At 38.7% G+C, this 25174-nt stretch overlaps 1 protein-coding gene across 4 annotated transcripts; it reads left to right on the top strand.

Annotated features, from left to right (window-relative positions):
* Nucleotides 1-216: 216 nt before the first annotated feature.
* Nucleotides 217-23265, top strand: DSEL (dermatan sulfate epimerase like). 4 transcript variants are annotated; one of them, XM_070275823.1, is made up of 3 exons: nt 217-574; nt 1400-5952; nt 23044-23265. In XM_070275823.1, the coding sequence occupies exon 2, from the start codon at nt 2305-2307 to the stop codon at nt 5941-5943; it is 3639 nt and encodes a 1212-aa protein (XP_070131924.1). In that variant the 5' UTR covers nt 217-574; nt 1400-2304; the 3' UTR covers nt 5944-5952; nt 23044-23265. The 4 variants fall into 4 exon arrangements, with proteins under 4 accessions (XP_070131924.1, XP_023503732.1, XP_070131925.1 ...); XM_023647964.2 differs by lacking the exon at nt 23044-23265 and adding an exon at nt 14156-17510; XM_070275824.1 differs by lacking the exon at nt 23044-23265 and adding an exon at nt 731-864 and having other exon boundaries at nt 439-574; nt 1400-9747.
* The last annotated feature ends 1909 nt before the right edge of the window (nt 23266-25174 follow it).

The following is a 25174-nucleotide window of genomic DNA, read 5'->3' as shown; positions in this document are numbered from 1 at the left end:
CCTTCTCTCCCCTCCCGCCCCGCTACCCCGAGGCCCCGCCTCCTACCCGAGGTCCTGCCCCAACCACGCCCCCTGGTTCTCGCCCCTCCCACCGCACGCGTCTCCGTCCTTCGCCCTCCCAGGCCCCGAGGCCCCGCCCCGGCCCCGCCCCCGGCTCGTTCCCGCCCCGCCCCCGGCCCGCGTCGCCGTCTCTCGCCCTCCCCGTGCCGCGCGGCCGGAGCTGGCAGGGAGGAGCGGCGGCCGCGGCGGCATCGCGGCCTGGGGACGCCGGCGCTCCGCTAGACGCGACGCCCCCGAGAGCGCCCGCCGCGCGCGGGTCGGCCTCCGGCGGTCCCGGGCTGCCGGGGAGCGTCCGGCGTTCCCCGAGGGCGGGCGTGTCTGCGCAGCGCGGGGCGGGCGCCGAGCGCGGGGCCGCAGCCTGTTGGAGCGCGGGGACCGCCGGGCTGGGGGCGCGGGCAGCCCTGCGGGGGACCGCGCGGGCCCGGCTTCCAGTGCACAGCAGTTTTCTCGAACTCTCCATCTCCGCTTCATTGGGGCCCAACGCTGCCGGAGACCCCGTCCGGATCTGCCGAAGGTAAGCGGACTTGGCCATTTAGGGGTCTCTTGTCCCCAAACCACAGCCAGAGGTCGGGGGTGGGAAGCGGAGGATGGGGGCCGCATGTTCGTAGGAATAAAAAAATGCAACAGGCGGGGCGGATCAGGAAACTCCTAGCGTTAATGTTTCCTACAGAGAGGAGACTTGTCCAAGACTGAAACTTGGTTAGGTTCTTCAAAACCGGAGACGGGAAAAGGCGAGGCTGCGCCTTAAGTCTGGGTCTGAGCTCCCTCTGGTGGCTTCTGTCAGGATGGAAAAGGAGGCTACAGGTGAGAGATCGGAGCGGGAACTGCTCTCCCTTGCTCCCACACATTGTCTTGATTTCTCCTTTGCGAAGAGCGTCTGGTCTCAGCCGTTCCCTTTACAAAGACACCTTCTGATCCCGTGAAAGCTAAACCCTCAACCGGCGTCAAAAAGAATCCTTTCAACTTTTGCTTTTTAGTCCCGGAGCCCTTTGTGACCGAAACAAGCATGATAGCAGGACTCACCTTTGTGTTAACTGCGTTTGAACAAAACATGTTTAAATAACTAACGCAAGCCCTCGGCAGAATATAAATACTGTCTGTCGAGAAAGTTGTGTCTTGTAGCTGCTTGTCGTCTGCCAACATTCATTGTTATCCTAATATGTGCATTTAAAAGTATGGTAAGAAAAACAGTCGCTTGCGCTGAGAGTGTACTTAACAGATTTTATGATGATTCTAAAATTTTTATCAAGAGATTGTAGAACATTGAAATCATCAGTGTATCTCCACTCTCAGCATACCTGTAGCCTCAGAGAATTTCTTTGTTTTATTTTTCCCCCAGAAAGGAGTGTCATGAAAAAGGAACAGAAAAAGAGACGTCTCTGTTGGTGAAAGGGGAGTTTTCTCACCCAGTCGGTGGTTGCTTCATGATTGGAAGAGAAGTACCTGGGTGGCTGAAGAGATTAAATTTTTATAGTTGGACAGACGAAGCTGATAAATGAAGACATGGAAATGCTTTCTCTGGGTCGTAATAGGCTGATGATTAAGCAAGCCTGAAAAAGACAGATTTGAAATGAGGACAGGAATTTTGAGTTTTTTAAAACCAAGTAGGACTTTGAACACTTTTTGAGGATGTTTTTCTTTCAAAAAATGGAGGAAGAAAAACTTCTCAAAGCAACAAGTGTAAAAAGTTGAGAGGAATAACAACTGAGTTCACACCAAGAGTTTGAGTACTTCATCAACTTCTCTGGGCAGACACGCAAAGGTGTCGTACGCGTATGGTGATTTTGTCATCGGGGATGGCCTCCTATGCTAGGAATGACTTAATTTGGATTTTGGAGTGCTTTTTCTTTTTCTTTTCTTTTTTATTTTTTTAACAAATGTGTGTTTTGACACTTCATGTTAGATAGATTTATGTAAAAGAAGGAAATCCTGAATTCATAGTATGTTTAACTTTATACCACTGTTTACTGCCTGATACAGAAAAATTAGAGGTTTTAACATTCCTTGAAGTTTTATGGGAAGCAAAACTGTGTCAGGGACACAGATACACAGTATAAGTTTTCTCTTTTTGGCAACTGTACTTGGTTTGAATGAGCCGAATGTCAGCTGGATTGCACAGCATATACGATTTACAATCTTGGTTTTATCAAGGCCTTAAATGTATGTTTTCTACTAACAGATGGGAAACACATTGAGCACTGTGTTTGACATGTATGCCTAAGGAAAGGAACTCCCTGATGGATCATGGCGTTAATGTTTACAGGACATTTCTTATTTTTAGTATTAGCGATGTTTGCTTTCTCTACTTTTGAGGAATCTGTGAGCAATTACTCTGATTGGGCAGTTTTCACAGATGATATAGATCAGTTTAAGACACAGAAAGTGCAAGATTTCAGACCCAACCAAAAGCTGAAGAAAAGTCTGCTTCGTCCAAGTTTATATTTTGATGCAGGAGAAATCCAAGCAATGAGACAAAAGTCTCGCACAAGCCATTTGCACCTTTTCAGAGCTATCAGAAACGCAGTGACAGTTATGCTGTCCAACCCAACATACTACCTACCTCCACCCAAGCATGCTGATTTTGCTGCCAAGTGGAATGAAATTTATGGTAACAATCTGCCTCCTTTAGCACTGTACTGTTTGTTATGCCCGGAAGACAAAGTTGCCTTTGAATTTGTCTTGGAATATATGGACAGGATGGTTGGCTACAAAGACTGGCTAGTTGAGAATGCACCCGGGGATGAGGTTCCAGTTGGCCATTCCTTAACAGGTTTTGCCACTGCCTTTGACTTTTTATATAACTTATTAGATGGTCATCGAAGACAGAAATACCTGGAAAAAATATGGATTATTACTGAGGAAATGTATGAGTATTCCAAGGTCCGCTCATGGGGCAAACAACTTCTCCATAACCACCAAGCTACTAATATGATAGCATTACTCACTGGGGCCTTGGTGACTGGGGTCGATAAAGGGTCTAAAGTAAATCTGTGGAAACAGGTTGTAGTAGATGTGATGGAAAAGACGATGTTTCTATTGAATCATATTGTGGATGGTTCTTTGGATGAAGGTGTGGCCTATGGAAGCTACACAGCAAAATCAGTCACACAGTATGTTTTTCTGGCCCAGCGCCATTTTAATATCAACAACTTGGATAATAACTGGTTAAAAATGCACTTTTGGTTCTATTATGCCACCCTGTTACCAGGCTTCCAAAGAACTGTGGGTATAGCAGATTCTAATTATAATTGGTTTTATGGTCCAGAGAGCCAGTTAGTTTTTTTGGATAAGTTCATCTTAAAGAATGGGGCTGGAAACTGGTTAGCCCAGCAAATTAGAAGGCACCGACCTAAAGATGGACCTATGGTCCCCTCCACTGCACAGAGGTGGAGTACTCTTCACACTGAATACATCTGGTATGATCCCCAGCTCACCCCACAGCCTCCTGCTGAATACGGTACTGCAAAAATGCACATATTCCCTAACTGGGGTGTCGTCACTTATGGGGCTGGGTTGCCAAATACACAGACCAATACCTTTGTGTCTTTTAAATCTGGGAAGTTAGGGGGGCGAGCTGTGTATGACATAGTTCACTTTCAGCCGTACTCCTGGATTGATGGGTGGAGGAGCTTTAACCCAGGACATGAACATCCAGATCAGAACTCGTTTACTTTTGCCCCCAATGGGCAGGTATTTGTTTCTGAAGCTCTCTATGGACCCAAGTTGAGCCACCTTAACAATGTGCTGGTGTTTGCTCCGTCACCTACAAGCCAGTGTAATAATCCCTGGGAAGGTCAGCTGGGAGAATGTGCACAGTGGCTTAAGTGGACCGGTGAGGAGGTTGGTGACGCAGCTGGGGAAATCATCACTGCCTCTCAACATGGAGAAATGATATTTGTGAGTGGGGAAGCAGTGTCTGCGTATTCTTCAGCAATGAAGCTGAAAAGTGTATATCGTGCTTTACTTCTCTTAAATTCTCAAACTTTGCTAGTTGTTGATCACATTGAGAAGCAAGAAGATTCCCCGATAGAATCTGTCAGTGCCTTCTTTCATAATTTGGATATTGATTTTAAGTACATCCCGTATAGGTTTATGAGCAGGTATAATGGCGCCATGATGGATGTGTGGGATGCACACTATAAAATGTTTTGGTTTGATCATCATGGCAATAGCCCCATTGCTAGTATCCAGGAAGCAGAGCAAGCAGCTGAATTTAAAAAAAGGTGGACTCAGTTTGTTAATGTTACATTTCAGATGGAATCCAGAATCACAAGAATTGCTTATGTCTTTTATGGGCCATATGTCAATGTTTCCAGCTGCAGATTTATTGATAATTCTGATTCTGGACTTCAGATTTCTCTCAATGTCAATAATACTGAACAGGTGGTTTCCATTGTAACTGACTACCATAACCTGAAGACAAGATTTGATTATCTGGGATTTGGTGGCTTTGCCAATGTGGCTGATCAGGGCCAAATAACCAGATTTGGTTTGGGCACTCAAGCAATAGTAAAGCCCAGAAGACATGATAGAGTTATTTTCCCCTTTGGATTTAAATTTAACATAGCAGTTGGGTTGATTTTGTGCATTAGCTTGGTGATTTTAACTTTTCAGTGGCGGTTTTACCTTTCTTTTAGAAAGCTAATGCGGTGGATCCTAATACTTGTTATTGCCTTGTGGTTTATTGAGCTGCTGGATGTGTGGAGCACTTGCACTCAGCCCATCTGTGCAAAATGGGCAAGGACAGAGGCCGAGGCAAGCGCGAAGTCTTCATCTTCCGAAGGGCACCACATTGATCTTCCCGATGTTGTCATTACCTCACTTCCTGGTTCAGGAGCTGAAATTCTCAAACAGCTTTTTTTCAACAGTAGCGATTTTCTCTACATCAGGGTTCCTACAGCCTACATTGATATCCCTGAAACTGAATTTGAAATCGACTCATTTGTGGATGCCTGTGAATGGAAGGCATCGGATATCCGCACCATGCATTTCCGTTTACTCCGAGGCTGGTTGCAGTCCTTAGTCCAAGACACAAAATTACATTTGCAGAACATCCATCTGCATGAACCTAGTAGGGCTAAACTGGCCCAATATTTTACAATGAATAAGGACAAAAAAAGAAAACTGAAAAGGAGAGAGTCTTTGCCAGAACAAAGAAGTAGAATGAAAGGCGCCTTTGATAGAGATGCTGAATACATTAGGGCTTTGAGGAGACACCTGGTCTATTACCCAAGTGCACGGCCTGTGCTCAGTTTAAGCAGCGGGAGCTGGACCTTAAAGCTTCATTTTTTTCAGGAAGTTTTAGGAGCTTCCATGAGGGCATTGTACATAGTGAGGGACCCTCGGGCATGGATTTATTCAATGCTGTACAGTAGTAAACCAAGTCTTTACTCTTTGAAGAATGTACCAGGGCACTTAGCTAAATTGTTTAAAATAGAGGGAGGTAAAGGCAAATGTAACTTAAATTCGGGCTATGCTTTGGAGTATGAATCATTGAGGAAAGAATTATCAAAATCCACGTCAAGTGCAGTCTCCCTGTTGGCTCATTTGTGGCTTGCAAACACAGCAGCGGCCCTAAGAATAAATACGGATTTGCTGCCTGCCAGCTACCAGCTGATCAAGTTTGAAGATATTGTGCATTTTCCTCAGAAAACCACTGAAAGGATTTTTGCCTTTCTTGGAATTCCTTTGTCTCCTGCTAGTTTAAACCAAATATTGTTTGCCACCTCCACGAACCTTTTCTATCTTCCCTATGAAGGGGAAATATCACCAACTAATATTAATGTTTGGAAACAAAACTTGCCTAGAGATGAAGTTAAACTCATTGAAAGCATCTGCTGGACACTGATGGATCATCTAGGATATCCAAAGTTTGTGGACTAGATGCTGCAGGTCAGCAGAAATTTGCACTAATACTTTCTGACCCAACTTGTGGATATGAATTAGAAGAGTTTGTTTATTCTTGTACTCTGTGTGTGTGTATGTGTGGGTGGGTAGGGGGGTCTGTATGTTTTCTGTCTGCTACTTGCACAGAGAGATTGTTTTAAAAGTGGGTACCATAGTTGTCTAGCAAGATTTATTTTTATGTCACCACTTCTCTTGCCTTCGTTTCTCAAATTTTTTCTGCTAAAATGTGTCTGCTACAGAGTTGTAGATGAAGTTATATCACAGGGAGTCGGGGAGATGGGAAGGTTTTAAAGGTTTTTGTCTAACTCTCCTCCATCTGTAACCGTGCTGATGTATCTTGGAACCTCAACCACTGCTAAAGGCCTTGATTGTTGCTTTACTCAAGCATCTTTTGCTTTCAAGATGGACTACAAAAGTTCCTTATCTTTTTTAAAAGGTCTTCTAACACATTTATCTTCACACCAAAAAAAGAATTTATTTTCCTGTAGGTAATGTTGGTGATATCGCTGGGAAATGGTGAAAGCTCCTATCAGAATATAGGATTTCTTCTGGAAAAACAGCTGGAAATACAGAATGAATATGTTTTTTTGAGTCAGAAACAGTAACCTGAAAAGCCTTCTTAAAGTTTTTGTTTAGAACTAATAAGGAATCAGTCTTTGAACGAGCTGGGTGCCAAGGGCCGGTAGAATACTTTAGACCTGCTTGTCTGTTTAAAACTCTCCCTTCTCTTTTTTGCCTCCTTGAAGCTACAGCTGTTCACAATCACAGCACTCCCACCCTGTCCTTTCTGTCACTGTCATGCAAAACAATCAGTAGCTGCTAATTGCTAAACTCCCAATATTTGTGGGGATTTTTTTTCCTGGATGATTAATTTTGCAGTAAAGCCTGACACAGACTTAGAATCAAATTTCTTTTTGAGGAATTGTCACTGTATGACTCAAAGAAAGCAGTGCCACTGCTGCCAGTGTTTCTGTGGACTGGAAACAGAGTTGGAAAACTGCCTGACTTATCTTGCATCCCTTTGAATGAGTTTACAGACTGCCAGTGTCTGCAAAAGTTGAAGGCAAATGGGAGATGATGTCAGAGGCATCTGTTTCCTTTACCATCTGCATCTTATTATAAATGGAGTCATAAAATGTGGTTCATTTTATTTTGGTAGGCTCTGAAATCCAAATGCTATGCCATTATAAGCCAGTGGAGTAATTACAATGTATTGGATGAAAACTATCAGGCAGTGCTGAGACTTGATGAAAATCCCCGTACAGATTGCAGTCTTCTTTCTGATGCTTCAGAGTGTGGTTCCCCCACACTCTCTGACACTTGGGAGTCTGTCATGCTGACCTAGATAAAAGTGGTTCTTTCTCAGCAGTTTGTTATTATGTCAAAATGTGCCTCCAAAGTGATAAAGCTGTGGATATGTTACATTGCAGCTGCACCTCACTTGGTTGTCATTTTTCTCCCATCAGAGTGTGAATGCAGGCTGCTCCTCTGCCCCCCAATATCTGCTTCCTTCCCAAAGTTCTCACTGCTTCCTCCCTGTGATGTCAGAATTAATGAAAATCATATTCTGTTAATATAGATTGAGAGGGCAACTGAAGACCTGAATCTACACTATTCTTCTCAAGGAAGATTGTTCTTTCTATCTCAGGGTTATCAACAAGCATGTAAGATCGCTTCATGGATGATTATACTATTTCCATTATTGGGCAGAGTCTCAGTGTTGGCTTTCAATTCCCAGGATGTGTGGTCTTGAATTAGATCAAATAAAAAGGCTTAGGGTTGGCAGTAGCATTAGGTCTGATCGAGGTAAGAATTACAGATGTGTGCAGGAAACAAGAAAGAGTAGGAACTACCACTGCCTTTCTTTTAATGTTGTACAGAAACACCCGCAGGCAGAAGGGAGCCAGGTTGAGTATATGGAGGAATCGGGGGAGAGATGGGGAAAATGAGAGAGATAGGAATTCTGTGAATGAATATCGGAACAATATGGGACCATGTTTTGGATAGCTAAATAACGGGACACGCAAACAAAATCATCTTCACGGTATATCCTAACTTTCACCACTACGTAGCAATGCCAAGGTGCGTTTCCATCTCTACTCCCCGACTCTCAACCCCAGGGAAAGGTTCCTGGAGGGGGAAGACTTCTATTTGCAGATTCCCCTGTGAGAATGATATGTATGGGTGAAGGATGACTCATCCATTGGATATGCATGCATATCTTCATGCTCCGGACCTCCTACCTTATAATCTCAATACCTAACCCGACTGACTCCCACAACATCCAGGTCCTGCATTCTTAGGGTGTTAGCTTAGGAAAACTTCAAATAGCCTCTACACTTAGTTTTATTCTTATCATCTTGAAAATGAAAGAACGATTATCACTATGTGACACTTCTAAAAGAAACACTTATAAAACATCCTCTCTGTAAAATCAATCTCTATCTTCATTAACTTACCCAAACTTAGGCTTAATTGGGATAAAAGCTGTTATTAAAGTAATAGCATATAAATCCCGAAATTTTGAAAGAATATGTTAATTTTGCTGACAAAAGTAACATAAATAAATGTAGTGGTAATAGTTAATCTGGTTTTCAAAAGTTTGAAATAAAGCGAATTACTCATTTAGGATGAATTAGTCTATAACCAGAGACTTGAAATTACTGTAATGAAAATTTCAGGATAGGAAATGGGAGAATCTGTTCAGGAAAAAGAAGGTAAATCTATGAATATGCTTCAGTTTAATTTATAGAAACCCAAAGAGGCACAAATTTTAAGGATCTGACACAAGAATTCGCACATGTTAGGCCTAGACCCCAAATATTAGACATTTGGTTGGCTGTCTTTTTAGACAAACAGAAGAATTAGTGAATACCTGGCAAGAATGTCAAATTCCCAGATGTGGCAGAGGACCTGCCATACCATCCTCAGCAACCGCATTCAAAACAACCTCCCCCCCACACACTAGCATGTCTTAAAAATTCCTCTTCTGTAGAAATGCCACCCCTCCTCTCTGTCACTTACTTTGGATTAGCATCATTTATCTGCAGAGTTTTGGGTACATCATCAAGGATCCTAGCCATTCTTGATATATAAAGTATATCACATTCAGTTATCTATAAGTGAATAAACATGAACAATGGTTTTGAAATTGCTATGTTTGATTAGCTTGATTAGCTCGTATCATAATTAGAAAAATATTCACTGATAATTTAGGAAAAAATTGCAATAGAAGGCAATATGTTATAACACCACTTCCAGAGGTAAGGGCACCTGACAGTCTAAGATCTATCAAGGAATTTAACATGTGAGCTATTTTACTGCTCATTCAAATCTTCACCAAAGTATGTCTATAATATATCTAAAAATAGCTGCTACGTTAATTTTTCCAGCACTCAACTGGTTTCATTATTTCCCTTAATGTTGGCAGAAAAATCCAAATAATATTTTAAGAACAAAATGACTGAAATTTTGCGCAAAGGATGATAGAAACTTCAAACAATAGGTTCTTATATTCTCTGATTGATTTGTAGATGCTTGAGCTATAATTTATATGAACTTATGTTTTATTTAGTCCAAGTAACACATACATGTTTAATTGATGGTAATTCCAAAGATTGGTTCAGCTAAGGCTTCCAACCATGGGATTTTTTTGTTTTGTTTTCTTTCACCCCTATCTAGTTATGCAGCAAAGAAAACAGACTGAAAATCATAAGCTAGTTTATTGGAACTCCATGTGTAACAGAAGTCTTTAATAAATAAATAAGAAGCAAAATGCAACTTGTCTATGGTTGGGATAATTTTTAATAGCCCTCTTTAGGTCTTCGAGTAACTGTGGGGATTTTGTGTGGAGCTGGAAAGGCAGAAGTTGGGAAATGCAGGATAAGTTGAATATTGATACACAGTCCCACAATTTCAGCCACTAGTCTTGCACCCTTTGGTGATGGGCAAGCCTTGCCTCTGCTTCCCTAACTTAATTCCAAGTCCTGTCTGTGACTTGGACTCAGTCCATTTTACTCTTCTACATGCATCATCCCAGCCTATTAAATGGTAAGAACGTCCCTGTCCTATGCATCAGTGCTCTACAGCTGCCCCTCCTGCCGCTGGTAAGATCTTCATTCAAGCATGATATCACTAAAAAGAAGGTTCTTGCAGGTTACTTAAGGCATTCTAAGTAGATTATGCACAGGGCTGGGAGTGAAAACTTTTGTTAAAGAAGGTTAAGGATCTATCATGAATTAGTCATTTAATATGTGCTAAACATTGAACCATAAGGTTTTCGTGTATTCATTACAATCCTCACTACAGCACTACATGACACTTATTTTACAGATAAATTTGAAGTCCATATTACCTCTATAGGGAATATGTTTTTGTGAAGGAATTTTGAGTGGACTTACAGTTCATGTGTCAATTCACTTATTCACCATACTTTTTGAGTATCTGCTGTCAAGGTATTGATTAGCATGAAGGAAGGACACAAAAGCTAGTTGACTTGGAGAGACTCTGGAGACCCTACTGGAGACCCTAAAAGCTCTCCAGACTTTAAAACTAGCCAGGAATTCATGAAGAAGAGAAGGAGAGGAGGGGCATTCCAGGTAGCGATAACCGGGAAAGGCACTGAGAACTGTTATCTGTTCTGCGGTAGATGTGGTTTCTTTCTGAAATGGTGGTTATGAGGAAAGGAAGTAGTTTATCAAGTTAGAGGGAGTTATTGGAAAATTTGGATAGAGATCACCACCTGTGTTTTCCTTAATTAGTCTTTGACTCACTAGTTGTCATAGGACATCCGTTAATAAGTAGCCTTTCCAAAAGGCAAGTGCAAATAGAACAGAACAAAACAAAAGTACATGCTTGCTCTCTCCCCATTTCCAGTCACTCAACTACCCCAGCACATTTATAACAAAGAAGTTTGCTCTGTAGTTGAATATCCAGGGATGCCTGAAGAGGAAAGAATGTGTGACTGCGGTCTGGTGTGCATGCTGGTCATTGCTAGGAATAACAGTAAGGAGGATAACTCGATATGTTTCTTGTGGACTCCACCTGGCCAAGGACATCTTCTTTTCCTCTCCCTCCCCCATCTAAGTACCTCCATCCACATTACCAGGCACTGCTATCAATTCTGGGAATGTACTGGTGAATAAAACACACTTGAGCCCTGCCTCCATGGAACTAACGGTCTAGCGGGGACTATAAAGAGACATACTCTGCATTTCACCATGTTCCTAGCACAAAGGAGCCTGCACCAAGTGGGAAGTGAATATTCTTGTCAAATCTGTGACTAGCAGTCAAATATATTCAAATAGAATCATTTTAGGAATAAAACAATCTGTTTTTCTTTTCTCTACCGTGTAAATAATACCGGAAGGAAGGAAGGGAAGGTAGCAAAGAGGGAAGGAAGGAAGGATGGATGGATGGATGGAAGGAAGGAAGGAAGGTACTCTGAACCTAAAGCTGAACACAGAAACTAAGGTGCACAAGGAAAATCATTCCTCTGACAATTGTGTTAATTATTGTATGGGCTATTTAAGAATCTCTTTGAAGTCTGATGTAGTTAAAACTTTAGGGAAAAAAAGGATAAATTATAATCTGAGCAAATCTTTTTCATAGTACATTGCAATTGCTCTTTCCATTTTATTTCTTTAAACTATTTCTGTATTACTCTTACTCTCTTGAGATGAAATGTAATTTTTATTTGAAGCATATTAACACTGGTATTGAATTTCACCTACGTGTCTCAAATTTTCAAATGTCCTAGATATGTGGTGTTTTCCCATATGTTGTCTTTCTCTCTATTTCCAAACTTAGGATATATAGATTTTTAATGACTTAAGAAAGCAAATGTTCTTGCTCATTTGACATCCGTGAAGTTCTCCATTCCTCTTTTTGGAAGTCAGCTCAGCTCCCATCACTGTCACTTTCCTCATTTAGTAAATGAGCAATGTATTCTAATCCCTGCATTAAAATCTGGCACCTTTCAAGCCTGCCCTACTGGCCTAGTGGTTAAAGTTTGGTGCTCTCCCTGCTTCCATGGCCCAGGTTTGCTCCCCAGTTGCAGAACTACACCATCCACCTGTCAGTTGCCATGCTGTGGCAGTGGCTCACATAGAAGAACTAAAAGGACTTACAATTAAGATATACAACCATGTACTGGGGCTCTGGGGAGAAGGAAAAAAAAAGAATAAGATTGGCAATAGATATTAGCTTGGTACATCCTTCCCTACAAAAAAAAACATGGCACCTATCTCTGAAAAATGCATAAGACACTTATCTTATTCCTTGTGTAATGCAAATAATGTTCTAAAACCATGTTGTGCTGCAATGAGAGGTTACATCCCAATTTTATTGGTATTTATTTATTTATTGTTTTAATTATGTATTCATTTATTCCTTTATCTTGTTCCAAAAGATTAATTTTGTTGTAGATTTGTTTAAAGTTGTTGGAATTTTAAAATATGGCTGTTATAACTTATCAAGCCATTTTAATTTGATGCCTTAATGCAATATTTCACAAAACTTTGAAGGAGGATTTATTTATCTGTATGAGAACATATAATACAGCCAAGAAGTGGTGCAATTGCTTTCCTAAGATACCCATGAAAAGATAAATGCATATAAAGAATGCAGTTAATAAAAATTAAGGCCACACAAGCAAAATAGGTGGTTTTTGCTTCTCATTTTCAAACACTAACCTGAGCGCCCTGGCTAATTCAATGCTAACCAAAACATGGCACAGTTAACAGTTGGTTTATGTGTGCTGATGAACAGGTGGTTATTTCTGTAGATTTACCAAAATAAACTGAAATTATACACAGTCAGTTATCTTTTATCCAACATTCATTATAAGACTATCTAAAATACCGCATTTGTGGAACACGAGCAGAAAGGTACATGCTTGTATACACACATAAAAACTTCGCAGAATCCCATTACCATAAGAGCATAAGGTTTTCTCTAACCAACAGACTGCACTGGTGGGTTTTTCACAAGTCTTGTTTGTACCCCCCAGTTCCTGGCTTAATTCAAAAGAGGAGATTTCTATTAAAAATGTTATATTTACAACATTTTTGTATATGATATGAGCTTTGAAATTAGATAGAATAATAAAAATCCCTAGGTCAGTAGATACTGACCTGCTGTGAGGTCTTAAGCAAGTTTCTTCATTTTAAATCTCCATTTTCCCATCTGTGAAATTCAAAGTTGATGCAAGGATTAAATAAAACCACGTGTGAAAATGAATAGAACAGTACTTGTTTCCTCTTTGTGTTCACCTCCAATTCTCTAGTCTTATTGGATATATATACCCAGAGAGAGAGAGGGAGTGCAGAGATATGCTAACTTTGATCCTTTTATTGTATGTGCCCCAAGGAAAGGCAAACCCATGTATAATGTGATGCACCATTTTCTCAATGACAAGATATTAAAAATATTTTCAGATAACTTGAGCATACATAGTTAAGACATATAGACCAGACGTCTATTCTATTATTTAATATGTTGAGTTGCACAAACACGTAAAATCACAATTATACAATTAATATATTGGGAAATGCTTTTGTATGTTCATATTTCAAGAAAAATTTTATTCAAACTTGCACTTACTTCAGTTTCAGTCTTCATCATTTCTAGAGCCATGTTTTGAGTTTTTCCAGAGTATATCATATTGACTTCTGACTTTTATTGCGATATAAAACTTTTTCAATTCAAGTATGATGCTATTACTCGAAATTTCATTCCATGTTACAAATGCCATTTTTATAAGAGTAAGCATAACTTTGTGTTCATACCATCATTCAGTAGATATGTCATTGTGATCTTCTACATTGTAACTATTGTGTTTTACCTATTTTAATGTTTTCCACTTATTTATCATGAAATATGCATAAAAGTTGGGGGTCTCTAAGACTATGTGTGAACACTGCATTTACTTCACTGGCTGGGATGGAATAAGTGGAAATCAATCAGAAGTAGCATGTCTAAATTACACTTATATGTGTATATATAATAATTATTCACCTTGACACCACACATAACAAAGGATTATATTAATATAAAATTACCTAGTCTACATAGAATAACTTTTGCTTTTATTTCACTTGTCATTCACACATATTCTTTGCGTTGGGGTACATTATCCTCTGGTTGGTGCTTTGTAAGTTTGGATGCTTTCTCTCTTTCACAACTATAGATTGGGACCTAGGAGCAAATTCCAGAGCCTCCAGCCAGAAACTCAGCCTTCCAGCAAGGAGTGCAAGAGAACATGCACCTCTGCGTTGGGACCAAGTGCCATAGACCTATGATAGTAGGGTTCATGCTCTTGATAGAGAGGAATTCCTTTTCTGTGATTAGTTTTCCCTTGCATGTTGCTGTCCACTCCTTTGCTATGGTTCACTGTATGTGAATTAGAAAACACTATTGTGTTGATCTTCGAATATGCCAGCTCTACTGCCCCCACTTATCAGACTCTAGGTGCAGTGGATATGCAAAATAAGTTACAGCAATATGTTGACACTGAAGAGATGTGTTGACCCAACTGGGAAATCAGAAGCCCTCCTCTATGATACTGATAAGTTTCTGTGGCTAGAGCTGGGACTTCAAATTCATATACTCACAAAGTCTACAATATGGTACAAAGCATGTATGATATAAAATATATTAATAACATGAACATGAGTATACCTACCATCCACTCTAAGAAATGCACAATTAATACTAGTAGTTAAGCCTCCCATCTGACCTTCCATTGTCACATCCTCCTCTCCCACCAGCCATCCCAGAGGAAACGTCCTTCCTGAATTTTGTGTTTTATTCTCTTACTTTTCTTTATAGCTCCTCCACATATGTCTCTCTCCTTATCAACATATTGTGTATTTTTGCATGTTTTCCAACTTTGTGTAAGCCTTAACATACTGCATATATTCTGTGCAGCTTGCTTTTCTTTTGTCTGTCTACTGCGTGTTGATATTTGTAGGTGAAGATCACTTATTTTCAACTTGTTGTGTTCCGCTATATGAATAGGCCGTTATCTGAACATACCATTATCTATCTGTTATCCTGTCAATGGATTTCGGGAATATTTCTAATTTTTGCAAATTCAAGCGTTGTATATAAAAATTCTTATATATGTTCTGTAATGCACATATACAAGAATTTTGTTACTGTGTTTTGTTTGTACCCAGAACCTTCCCACCCATCCCCAACGACCCTCCTTCCTTGTATGTATATCTAGGGCAGAAAGCACATCCTCAACTATTTTAGACAATGCCAAATTACTATTTTTCTAGATTGCCTCTACAAATTGACATTCTAACCATTATAGAAAAGTTTCTGTTGCTCCAGATTTTCTCCTGCACTTGACATTTTCAGACTTTTTAATATTTTCCTGTCTGGTAGGGTAGAAGAGTGTCACATTTTTGTTTTCATTTGCAGTTCTCTGATTATTAATGACACATAGCATATACACAACTGTGTGCGCACACACACACGTATATAGTAGTCCGTATTTTTTCCATTTGTGTTTCTTTTGTGAAATGAAATCTATGTTCATGTTTTTTTATCCATTTTTCTCGGGTTCATTTTTTAATTGATTCATTGAAGTTTACCATATAGTAATAATACTAACCATTTTTTGGTTATGTGTATTGTGAATAGTTTTTGGCTTATATTTACATGGTCTTTGTACTATGACTTTTGTGGTATATTTTGACACACAGATGTTCTTAATTTGAATGTAAGTGAATATGTCAGTGTTTTCCTTTTATTTATGGGGTTTTTTTTGCAACTTATTAAAGAATCTTTCCCAAAGTCCTGGCACTAAAAATGTTCTCCTCTATTCTCTTCTAAGCATTTTAATTTTTGTATTTGTTATTTATTGCTGCATAACAGTATTACCACAAACTTAATGACTTAACACACATTTGTTATCTCAGAGTTTCTGTGGGTTGGGAATCCAGGCAGGGCTTACCTGGGTCCTCTGGTCAGGGTCTTTCATAAGCATAGCTACAATCAGTTGCTGGCTAGGACTGGGATCTCACCTGAGACTCACCTGGAGAAGCATCCTCTTCCAAGTTCTGTGGTTGTTGGCAAGATTTGGTTCCTTGTGGGTTGTTGAACTAAAAGCCTCAGTTCTTTTCTGGTTGGTGGCTGAGGATCACCCTCAGTCACTTGCCATGTGGGCTTCTTTATGTGGCAGTTTATTTCCAGAAAGCCGGGATGAGAGAGAATCAATCGATAGAGACACTGCTAACAACGTAGCATATCATGGAAGTGACACCCGATCAACTGTGGTTAGAAGCAGGTCACAGGTCCCACCCACCCAAGGGGAAGGGATTACACAAGGGAATGAATACCAGCAGATGTAAGAATTGGGAGTCAGTTTAGAGTCTGTCTGCCACACATTTTGTCTTTTATATTTAAATATTTAATCTGCCTTATATTAATTGTATTTATTCTGAGATAGTTGTTTCTTCTGTGTGGATAACCTGTTGTCCGAGACTGAAAAGATTGAATAACCTTTTCTTTCCCACTAACCTGCAATGCCGTCTCTACCGCCTATCAGGTCCTTATATTTTGTGTGAGTCTCTTTCTGAGCTCTCTATTCTGGCAAATTTGTTTACGCCAATGACAATACCACATTGTCATAAATACTGTAGTCTTTTTGTGATAGTCTTTTTGTGATATAGTCTTTTTTGAAATCTGGCCAGGCAAATCTCTTTTCTTCTGTTTTACCTCATTTTGTCTTAGACCTTCTTAAGCCTTTGTTCTTCCATATGCATTTTAGAATTAGTTTGCACAGTTCCTCAAAGCAAACAAAGAACAGTACATGCTAACTGTAAGTGCATTACATCAATTTTGGGAGAATTGACTTCTTTACATTAATTAGTCTCTATTCATGAGCATGATATGTCTCTCTTTTTATATAATTCTTGTTAATCCTTTGATAGATTTAAGTCTGAGCACTTTGTATATTGTTATTACAGCAGATAATATTTATTTTTAATTATATGTTCTGTTACTAGTCTATAGAAAATATGATTGACTTTTGTATATTTATATTGTATCAGGGACCTTATTAAATCCTCTTAATAATTTAATAATTTGCCTGTAAATTCTTTCAAAATACGTAGGTGGTTTTGTAATCTGTAACTAATGAGAATTATATTTCCTTCCTTCTAATCTTACAACTGTTTAATATTCTTACTGCATTTGTTAGGGCCTCCTTGTAAAGTACTGAATGGATTTGGTAATCGTGAGTGTTGTACTGTTCCTAATGTGAATGGATTGCTTCTTCATTTCACCACTGAGCAGATGGATGCTGTATCATAGATTGACCTTATCAGGATGTGGTATTCCCTCTATTCCTATTTGGAATATTTGATAAGTAACTTTTTATCATCAGTGCATGCTGAGATTTATTCAATGCTGTTCCTGCATTTATTGTAATAGTCCTATATTTCTTTACCTTATCTGTTAATGTGGTGTATTATGTAAAAGTATTTTTTTTTCTTTTGAGATTAAACCAAACTTGATTTGCTATGATAAAACCAGCCTGGCAATGATTCATTATATTTGTATATGTTGCTGGATTGAGTTTGTTAATAATTAACTTAAGATATTTATATCAGCATTTGTAATTGTGATTTTTTCATACTAGTCTAATTTTAAAGTCGGTATACTTGTCACATAAAATAAGTTAAGGATGTTCTATTTTTATACTCTCTAGAAGAGTTTGCGTAAGATTGAATGTTTATTAGAACTCATCTGTAAAATAACTGGCCATTGTGTTTCATTTGTGATAACGTTTTAACTTCATGTACAATTTATTTGATGGTTATATGCTTGTTTTATTTAGCTCATGTATTTATTTTGAAGTCTATTTTGGCAAGTTATATTTTTAAATGATTTGCCTTTTTCTTTTAATTTCTCACATTTATTGACCTAAACTTGCTCATAATGCGTTCTGCTTTACACCTTACGCCTTTTTTTCATCGTTAATATTGAGTTTGTGAGCCTTATTTCTGTTCATTCCTGGTGGTTTTTGGCTGGTAGACATTGACAAAAAATAATGGGCCATAAATTAAATCGCCTTTTATAGAAGTCTTTCAAAGACTAACTTTCAGCTTTTTTTGTCCCTGCCTACTATTTTATGCTTATTTGCTATTGTATAACTTTGGCTCCTGATCTTATATATTTCCTTCATTCTATTTTATTTTCTCTAATTTGCTGTTGTTGTGTTTTGTATCTTTAATTATATACCCCATTATTTTTTTGTCAATGTCCGCCAGCCAAAAACTACCAGGAACAAACTGGATTTATTGGCTATTACAGTAAGAGGAATTTAAATAGTACAACTTTGCTCTGAATTAGCTGCTATCAGGAAGTGGGGGTAATTCTATGATTGGATATCTGAATAAGTCTTATCTAGAAGGAGGGAAGAGTAGAGAGAGGCTGAAGCTGTAATTGGTAAAGAAGTAGCCATCACTTCTCTTAGCTGGGAGAGAGCGATGTGTAGTATTCTATGGTTTGGAAGGTGTTTATGTATTTTTTTGTGAAAGACATGATTACAGAGTGGTCTTGTTTTTGTCTTGATCCATTATAATCACAGGGTTGCTTTGTCTTTTGAAATTACTTATGTTCAACAGGAGGACACCAGGCCTGGCTAATGATGACAGGCCAGCTCCTGGATGTCAAGAGCTACTTTGTTTTGTTTTTCATTCTCATTTAAAAATATTATTATTTTTACCGTGTTAATTTAAGGTAATTGATTTACCTCTGAAACCATATTGCTTGTGTCCAGACATTTTAATAAGTAGTTTTTCCATTATCCCTTATAAGTATTTTCTGACTTCCAGTGTGATCTCATATACAACCATGAGTATTAATTCTTGTCTTCAGAGGATTTCTCTAAGTGATCTCTTGTCACTTTTTATCTTCAGTACATTGCAGTCAGAAACTATGGACTGTGTGGCACCCATTTTGTGAAATGCACGTCTCTCTGCCTGGATATGGACTGGTATCTGGTAAATTTTCGTAAATGCTGCATGTGTCATGTAAAATAATGGATACTCTTCACTGTTTGCGTATGATGTTCTAAAAATGCCTGCAGTATCTAGCTTGACAATTTTCATATTCAAAACGTGTATCCATATGAGTTTTTTCTACTCTTTCAATTACTATAAAAGGTATATGTCATTAGATGCATATGCACATTATTAGGTGCATATAATCTAGTGTTTGTTCTAAATTTTATGAATTGAGCCTTTATGTAGTAAAGGCTCTTTATTTCTGGCATTGCTTTTGGCTTACAGAATTTTTTTATGATACTCGATAACATAAATGTTTCTTTTGTTTAATACTAGCCTGGCATGTAATTTTTCATCTTGATATTTTCAAACATTTTGCAGCCTTATTTTTTCGAATACTTCTTATAAGTAGAATATAGTGAATTTTTATTCATAGCCTAAGAATCATTGTCTTTTATTATCTGAAGTCTTTAATCTATATTCATTGTGATTATTGAAGTGTTCAGATTTGTTTATAATAATTAGTATGTACTTTATATCTCTATTATATTTCTTTTAAATTTTCTCCCTTCTTGATTTATTTTTAATTGATTGTTCCTCCCTCTCTTTTACTGATTTAGAAGCAATGCATCCTGTTTCTCTTATTTTGAGACAGTATGGAAAAATTAAAACTGAAGATTACTGTTTTCTACACCCAATTTTTCTTTATATTTATGCATATGTTTACTTTTTTTTGGTCCTTTCTAGCCCATCAAGCTGTTCAAGCCTTTCTTCTGTGTCTGTCTGTTTTTTTTTTTTTTCCCTATTTTCGGTATATCTTAATGTTTTCTCAATTTTTGTTTGCCTGAAATATGTCTTTTTTGACGTTCATTCTTGCAAAATAAGTTTGCTGTACATGCAGTCCTGGGTTAACAGCACTTTGAATATATTATTCTACTGATTCTTTGGCTGCTTCTGCCTTCTTTGTGAAATAGGTAGCAAGGTTAACAGCTGAGAATAAATATGGGTGAAGAGGGTGTTGGAAGTTAGAGGAGAGAAAAGAGGGTATGAGATTTTCATCTAGGAGAATGAGGGCAGAAAGGGGTAGAAGGAGAAATTGTAGAAAGAGCCTACAGGGTCCCCTTGATCGTCATGACTCTGCATTTAAAGTAAGAGACTCGGTTTCTCCCGGCTTGGTTCAGCTGCACACAACGAAGTATGGAAAAATGGAAAGCTGGATTGACCAGATTGTGGTTGTTGCATTGTGAGATGACAGGGGAAGAGAATATGAGATGAGGTTGTATGCGGGGGACTGATTCCAGAGTAAAGAGGCTTATGAGGAAATGAGACTTAGGAGACGTAGTTACAAAGGATTTTAGATTCTGATGGCGTGAGAGACTGTTGGAGTGGAGCTCTAGCTGGTAAGATCGAACCCAATGCTCTAAGAGTGGGATCCTTGAAACTGAGGTTATCGAGGCATTGACATTATTGCTAATAACAAAATCTAGGGCAGTGGTTCTAAAACTTTTTTTGCTTGAAAACGCTTTGCACTCTTAAAAATTATTGAGTGCTCACAAAACTCTGTTTTATATAAATATTTAACATACTCAAAATTAGAACTGAGGATTTTTTTAATATTCATTTATAGGTTTATTTAAAAATAACAGCAGTAAACCCATGATAGCATGATATATGATATCATAATTCTTTGATAAAAATTACTATATTTTCCAAAAGAAAAAAAATAGTGAGAAGAATGTCATTGTTTTATGTTTTTACAAATCTCTTGAATGTTTGGCTTATTAGAAGACAGCTGGATTTGCGTATCTGCTTCTGGATCACATGATGTGATTAGCTCTGGAAAACTCCACTGTAGACTTGTGAAAAACTGAGAGTTAAAAAGAGAAATAATTTCTTTATATTATTATAAAAATGAGTTTTCCCTCACCCTCTGAAAGTGTCTCAGGGACCCCAGGGATCCACGGAGCACAGACTGAGAGTCACTGGTCTCGAGTACGACAGAAGGAGTGAAGGAATAAAGACATCTGATTATTTGAGATGAGAACATCCAGGAACTAAGAGCCCAGAGATTTGGAAGGAACATCCATGTGTAAGGTGATCAAAAAATATGTCACCAACCTGGTATAATTATGAGATTAAAAGAACATTGAAAATAATTTCTTAAACTATATGTTAATTCTGGAATTGTTGCAAGCAGACTAGGACATTTGATGGATATTGAAATTACAAATAATAATAACAGGAGAAGTGTTGAGAGGGTAACAGTGAGCCGGGAGATGAAAACTTTATGGAATGGGGTGGAGTTGGAGAAGGACTATGCCAGGCAGGATAATGAATGAGTGGCATAGTCTAATGACCAGAGAGTCGGCACTGGGTGCTTTTTGGGAGGAGGAATAATAATTATCTAGAAGGTGAAAAAGAAGCCAAAGGACACCTGCTCCACCTTCAGAACCAGGCGGGAGGAGAGTAGAAGAGAGCACAGCCAGTGCTTGAATGAAGCTCAAAGGAAGAACTGTCCTCTGGTGTGAGCCAACTCACAGCAGGAACAAGCGAGGAAAAGGAATGTGCAGAGAAGAGATTGAGGCCGTAAGGGATTTTGCTGGCTGACGTCCCAGGTGCACAGTGCAAGGGTTTCGGGAGTCAGAGAAGGGTCAGAAATAGCTTGGAACAGTGTCATTTGGTTTTAGAGTGTGGACAACAGAATAATGTCATAGTCTTGGGATTCTTGGGGTGACTAGCAGTAAACAGGTATTAAGGGCATAATGAAATTAGTTATAATGGTCTCAAGGCAGGTAACGGTTAGGAGGCTGTGAGGATTAGAGGTGGAAGGTTGAGGATTTACTTTGGCTACAGGTAACAGGCAACAGTGGCTTACTGCATAACGATTTCTCTACCTCCCATATGAGAGAGGTACAGAGATACATAATACGAGGACTTGTCAATGTAGCTCCCCCGTGATAAGGGACATGGCTCCTTCCGCCCTTAGCATGTTTCTCCATCATTCTCAGCATGTGCTTGCCATTTCTAAGATTGCCTCATGAGCCAAGACAGCTAGGAGGGCTCATCCACCATTACTGCATCCCAGGAAGCAGGAAAAAGGAAAGACAAGCATCCCAGCTGATGTACTCATTTTAAAAGGTCTTTCCAAAAAGAGCCTCCCATCCAACAGCTTCCACGTTTCTGAGCTATAATTTTGGTAGAAAAGAAAAATTTCTGGAATTACCTCAAGAGATTTAAAAACAGCAGTGCAGAGGCATTAGCTTCCCCAGGTTCCTTTCTCCTTGGCCTGGGGTGGACCGAGGTATCTGCATTTTTGAAAATGCTCTCTCTCCAGGGGATTCTGTTGTGTGGCCAGGGTTGAGATCTGCTGCATTAGGCAGATAACATTCCAATCACTTACAGTTGTTTCTTGTTTTTTGTGGTAGTCACGGTCTATGTAATTGCTGCAAACACTGAACTAGTGAGTGCTGCACCATTGCTCCTAGGGAAAGTGTACGGCTGGGTCCCTTCATGCTTCTGTTCCCTGCATTTTTGTCAACTGATCAGTGCCTAACCTTTTTTATGTATATTTCTGTTTAAAGACATCTTATTTAATTTATATTGATGATTCATTTCAACATTGAACTCATGGCCGACAACTCATTTCCTCTGTAAGTACATCACAGCCTTCTTATGCCTAGGAACACGAGGCAGCACTTGATCATTATGCTTCAGGATTTCGAACAGGGAAATCACCAAGAAAAGCCCCCAGAATGTGAAAAGTAAGGCACTCGATCGACCCTGAAAAGCACACTTGCTTACAGTAGGAGAGCTGAGACAAGAAGGCACAGCCTCATCTTGCCCAACCTCAGCTGGGTATGTGAGTGCTGGGGGCCTCTGATTTTGTGCCACTCTGTGCATATCTGCAAATAACCGTGTGCCATGATTGTTGATTTGGGGAGAACAAATAAATTTTAGTGAGTAGGCAAATTCAAAAATAGAGGATCTGCGAATAATGAGGATCAACTGTATCTGGAGTTCTTTTTCCTTCTAATCTCGCTCTTTGATCTTTCAGGTATTTCCGCCGTGAAAAACAGCTTCCGCATCTACTCCCCCATCTGTACCTGAGCACTCTCTGCCTTACTTTAACAACCAGAATTATTTTGTCTGCCTCTGTCTTTCAATTATTGCAGAAGTTTTTGTCCTTATTCTTTCCTTCATTTTCAATACTTTTTAAGAGTGATATTGTATATTCTCAATAAAGTATTGTGAGGGAAAGGGGATTTCTGATTTTAAACTTATGTGTATTATTTGAAGAAAGTTTTGAAAACAGAAAAAATATGAAGAGCACTCAAAAATCCACCCATGAGAAATACCTATTAGCATTTTACTGCGCGTCCTTTCACTTTCAGGTTTATAAAGATGATGAATAGATAAAGTGATCTGAACTGGGATCAAACTGTAACCAAGTCTCAATTAAGAAGGTACATATAGACTCAGGAATATTAGTTCTAACTACAAATACTGACCTAATTGCTAATTTCTTTAGATGTAGTTCAACTGTATCCTTCAGTAGGTAAGCATGACTTTCTGAAGTGGCTATTTTTAGAATCTCAAATTCATTAATTAGAGGGTGAGACATACATGATAAGAACCAAGCTTATTTTTTCCTTAATACCATAAAATAGGTTTCAAATGGATCAATGATATAAATCAGACAGTTCAAATTACAGTGAGGAAATGATTGCTCTTATAATATTGAGGGTAAAGAAGGCGGGACTAAGTAATCATTATAGCAAAGCCAGAAACCGGATAAGAAAAGATTGAGAGATTTGCATGCGTATTTTATACTCTTCTCGATGTCAAAACAAAACAACAAACCCCACAATAACAGCATTTAAAAAGAGCACCAAATTAGAAAACACGATTTCACTATAAACAACTAAAGATTTAATATCTGTAATGTAGAAAACATTTTATGTCTATAAGTAAAAAAATGAATATTACAACTTCAAAAGAGAGAAGTTAAAAGTGATAAACATGCATAAAACATAATGTCTCACCAATTCAAACTACAAATACTGTTGCTTTCCTTTTATTTTACAATTCATATCTTAAACTCCAAGTTATTTCTCTTTAAGGGCTGTCCTCCTACTACTAAATGGGAAAAAAAGAAATACAGCAAAAAAAGTTATAAAATCCTTGGGATTTAATCAAAAGGTTTCAGGACTACTTGCAGACATAAAACGAAGAAAGAGCTATAATCCCATGTGACCAGAACTTTCACTGCTTCTCACCAGGATAAAGTGTCACTATAGATGTCTGGTTCTGCCCAGCTCAACAAATGGCACTTGTCTACAGGGGCTAGAATCTCAGGCTTATACTGTTGCTGCGCAGTTCACATTGGTGACTCATGCACAAAAGGCCAGTTCATTTTAGTTTGTCTTTTTTTTTTTTTTTTTTTGCTTAATTTCATTCTCAAAAGCACAACCTACTGGAACATTGTTACTAGGTCTAGAAAAGCTGTCTACATTAGGTACATATTATGTAGCAATAACCCATCCCCTGCCCAACCCCCCGTCCAAAAACCAAGCACTTGTGTTGTCCTTTCCTGCACACGTAATTGTTTTTGACGTCATGCTGAACCAACTTTCAAAGCCTCTCTACTTTCAAGTTTTGAAAAAGAGGGATTGATTACAGGTCACTTCACTTGCACAAATGTCCTGGGCACCTTCCATAAACAAATCAACAGTTATCACAGTGACCAGCTTGGTGTCCCAAGCCATAGGTGAAGGAGTTAACTTTTCTCAATCCAAAAAAGATTCCTTTTCTCAAGCCATTAGGCACCAACTTGTGTTAACACTGAGGTTATGTTAAAATTATGTTTCTTTTGTATATTTCATGGTTTATGCAGTATGGGAGTACAAAGCAGCTTCTACGTGCATAAAGAGGAATTCAGAAAGTCAAAACATACAGTTGGTCAAGAAATAGAAACACCATCAATCTCATTATTAATTACATACATTCAAATCAAGAAGAAATCAGTATTGGTAAATGCCAAGAAAAAGAAAATCGATTTTGGTGGCTATAGCGAAAAGTAAATTATTGGCTATTGCTTTGGGAATATAAGTGTATATTCTTCATTAAAATAAATTTTCTATTTGCCAGATATTTGAAAGATCCCCTCTTCCCATACTAAAGCTTGC

This window comes from Equus caballus, chromosome 8 (genome assembly GCF_041296265.1).
Source record: "Equus caballus isolate H_3958 breed thoroughbred chromosome 8, TB-T2T, whole genome shotgun sequence".
Classification (NCBI taxonomy): Eukaryota; Metazoa; Chordata; class Mammalia; order Perissodactyla; family Equidae; genus Equus; species Equus caballus.
Note: the sequence above shows the minus strand (reverse complement) of the source record. Positions and strands in the feature narration are given on the sequence as shown.

Coding starts and splice junctions, on each gene's coding strand:
- DSEL (XM_070275823.1), top strand. CDS start 2,305: ATGGCGTTAATGTTTACAGGACATTTCTTATTTTTAGTATTAGCGATG.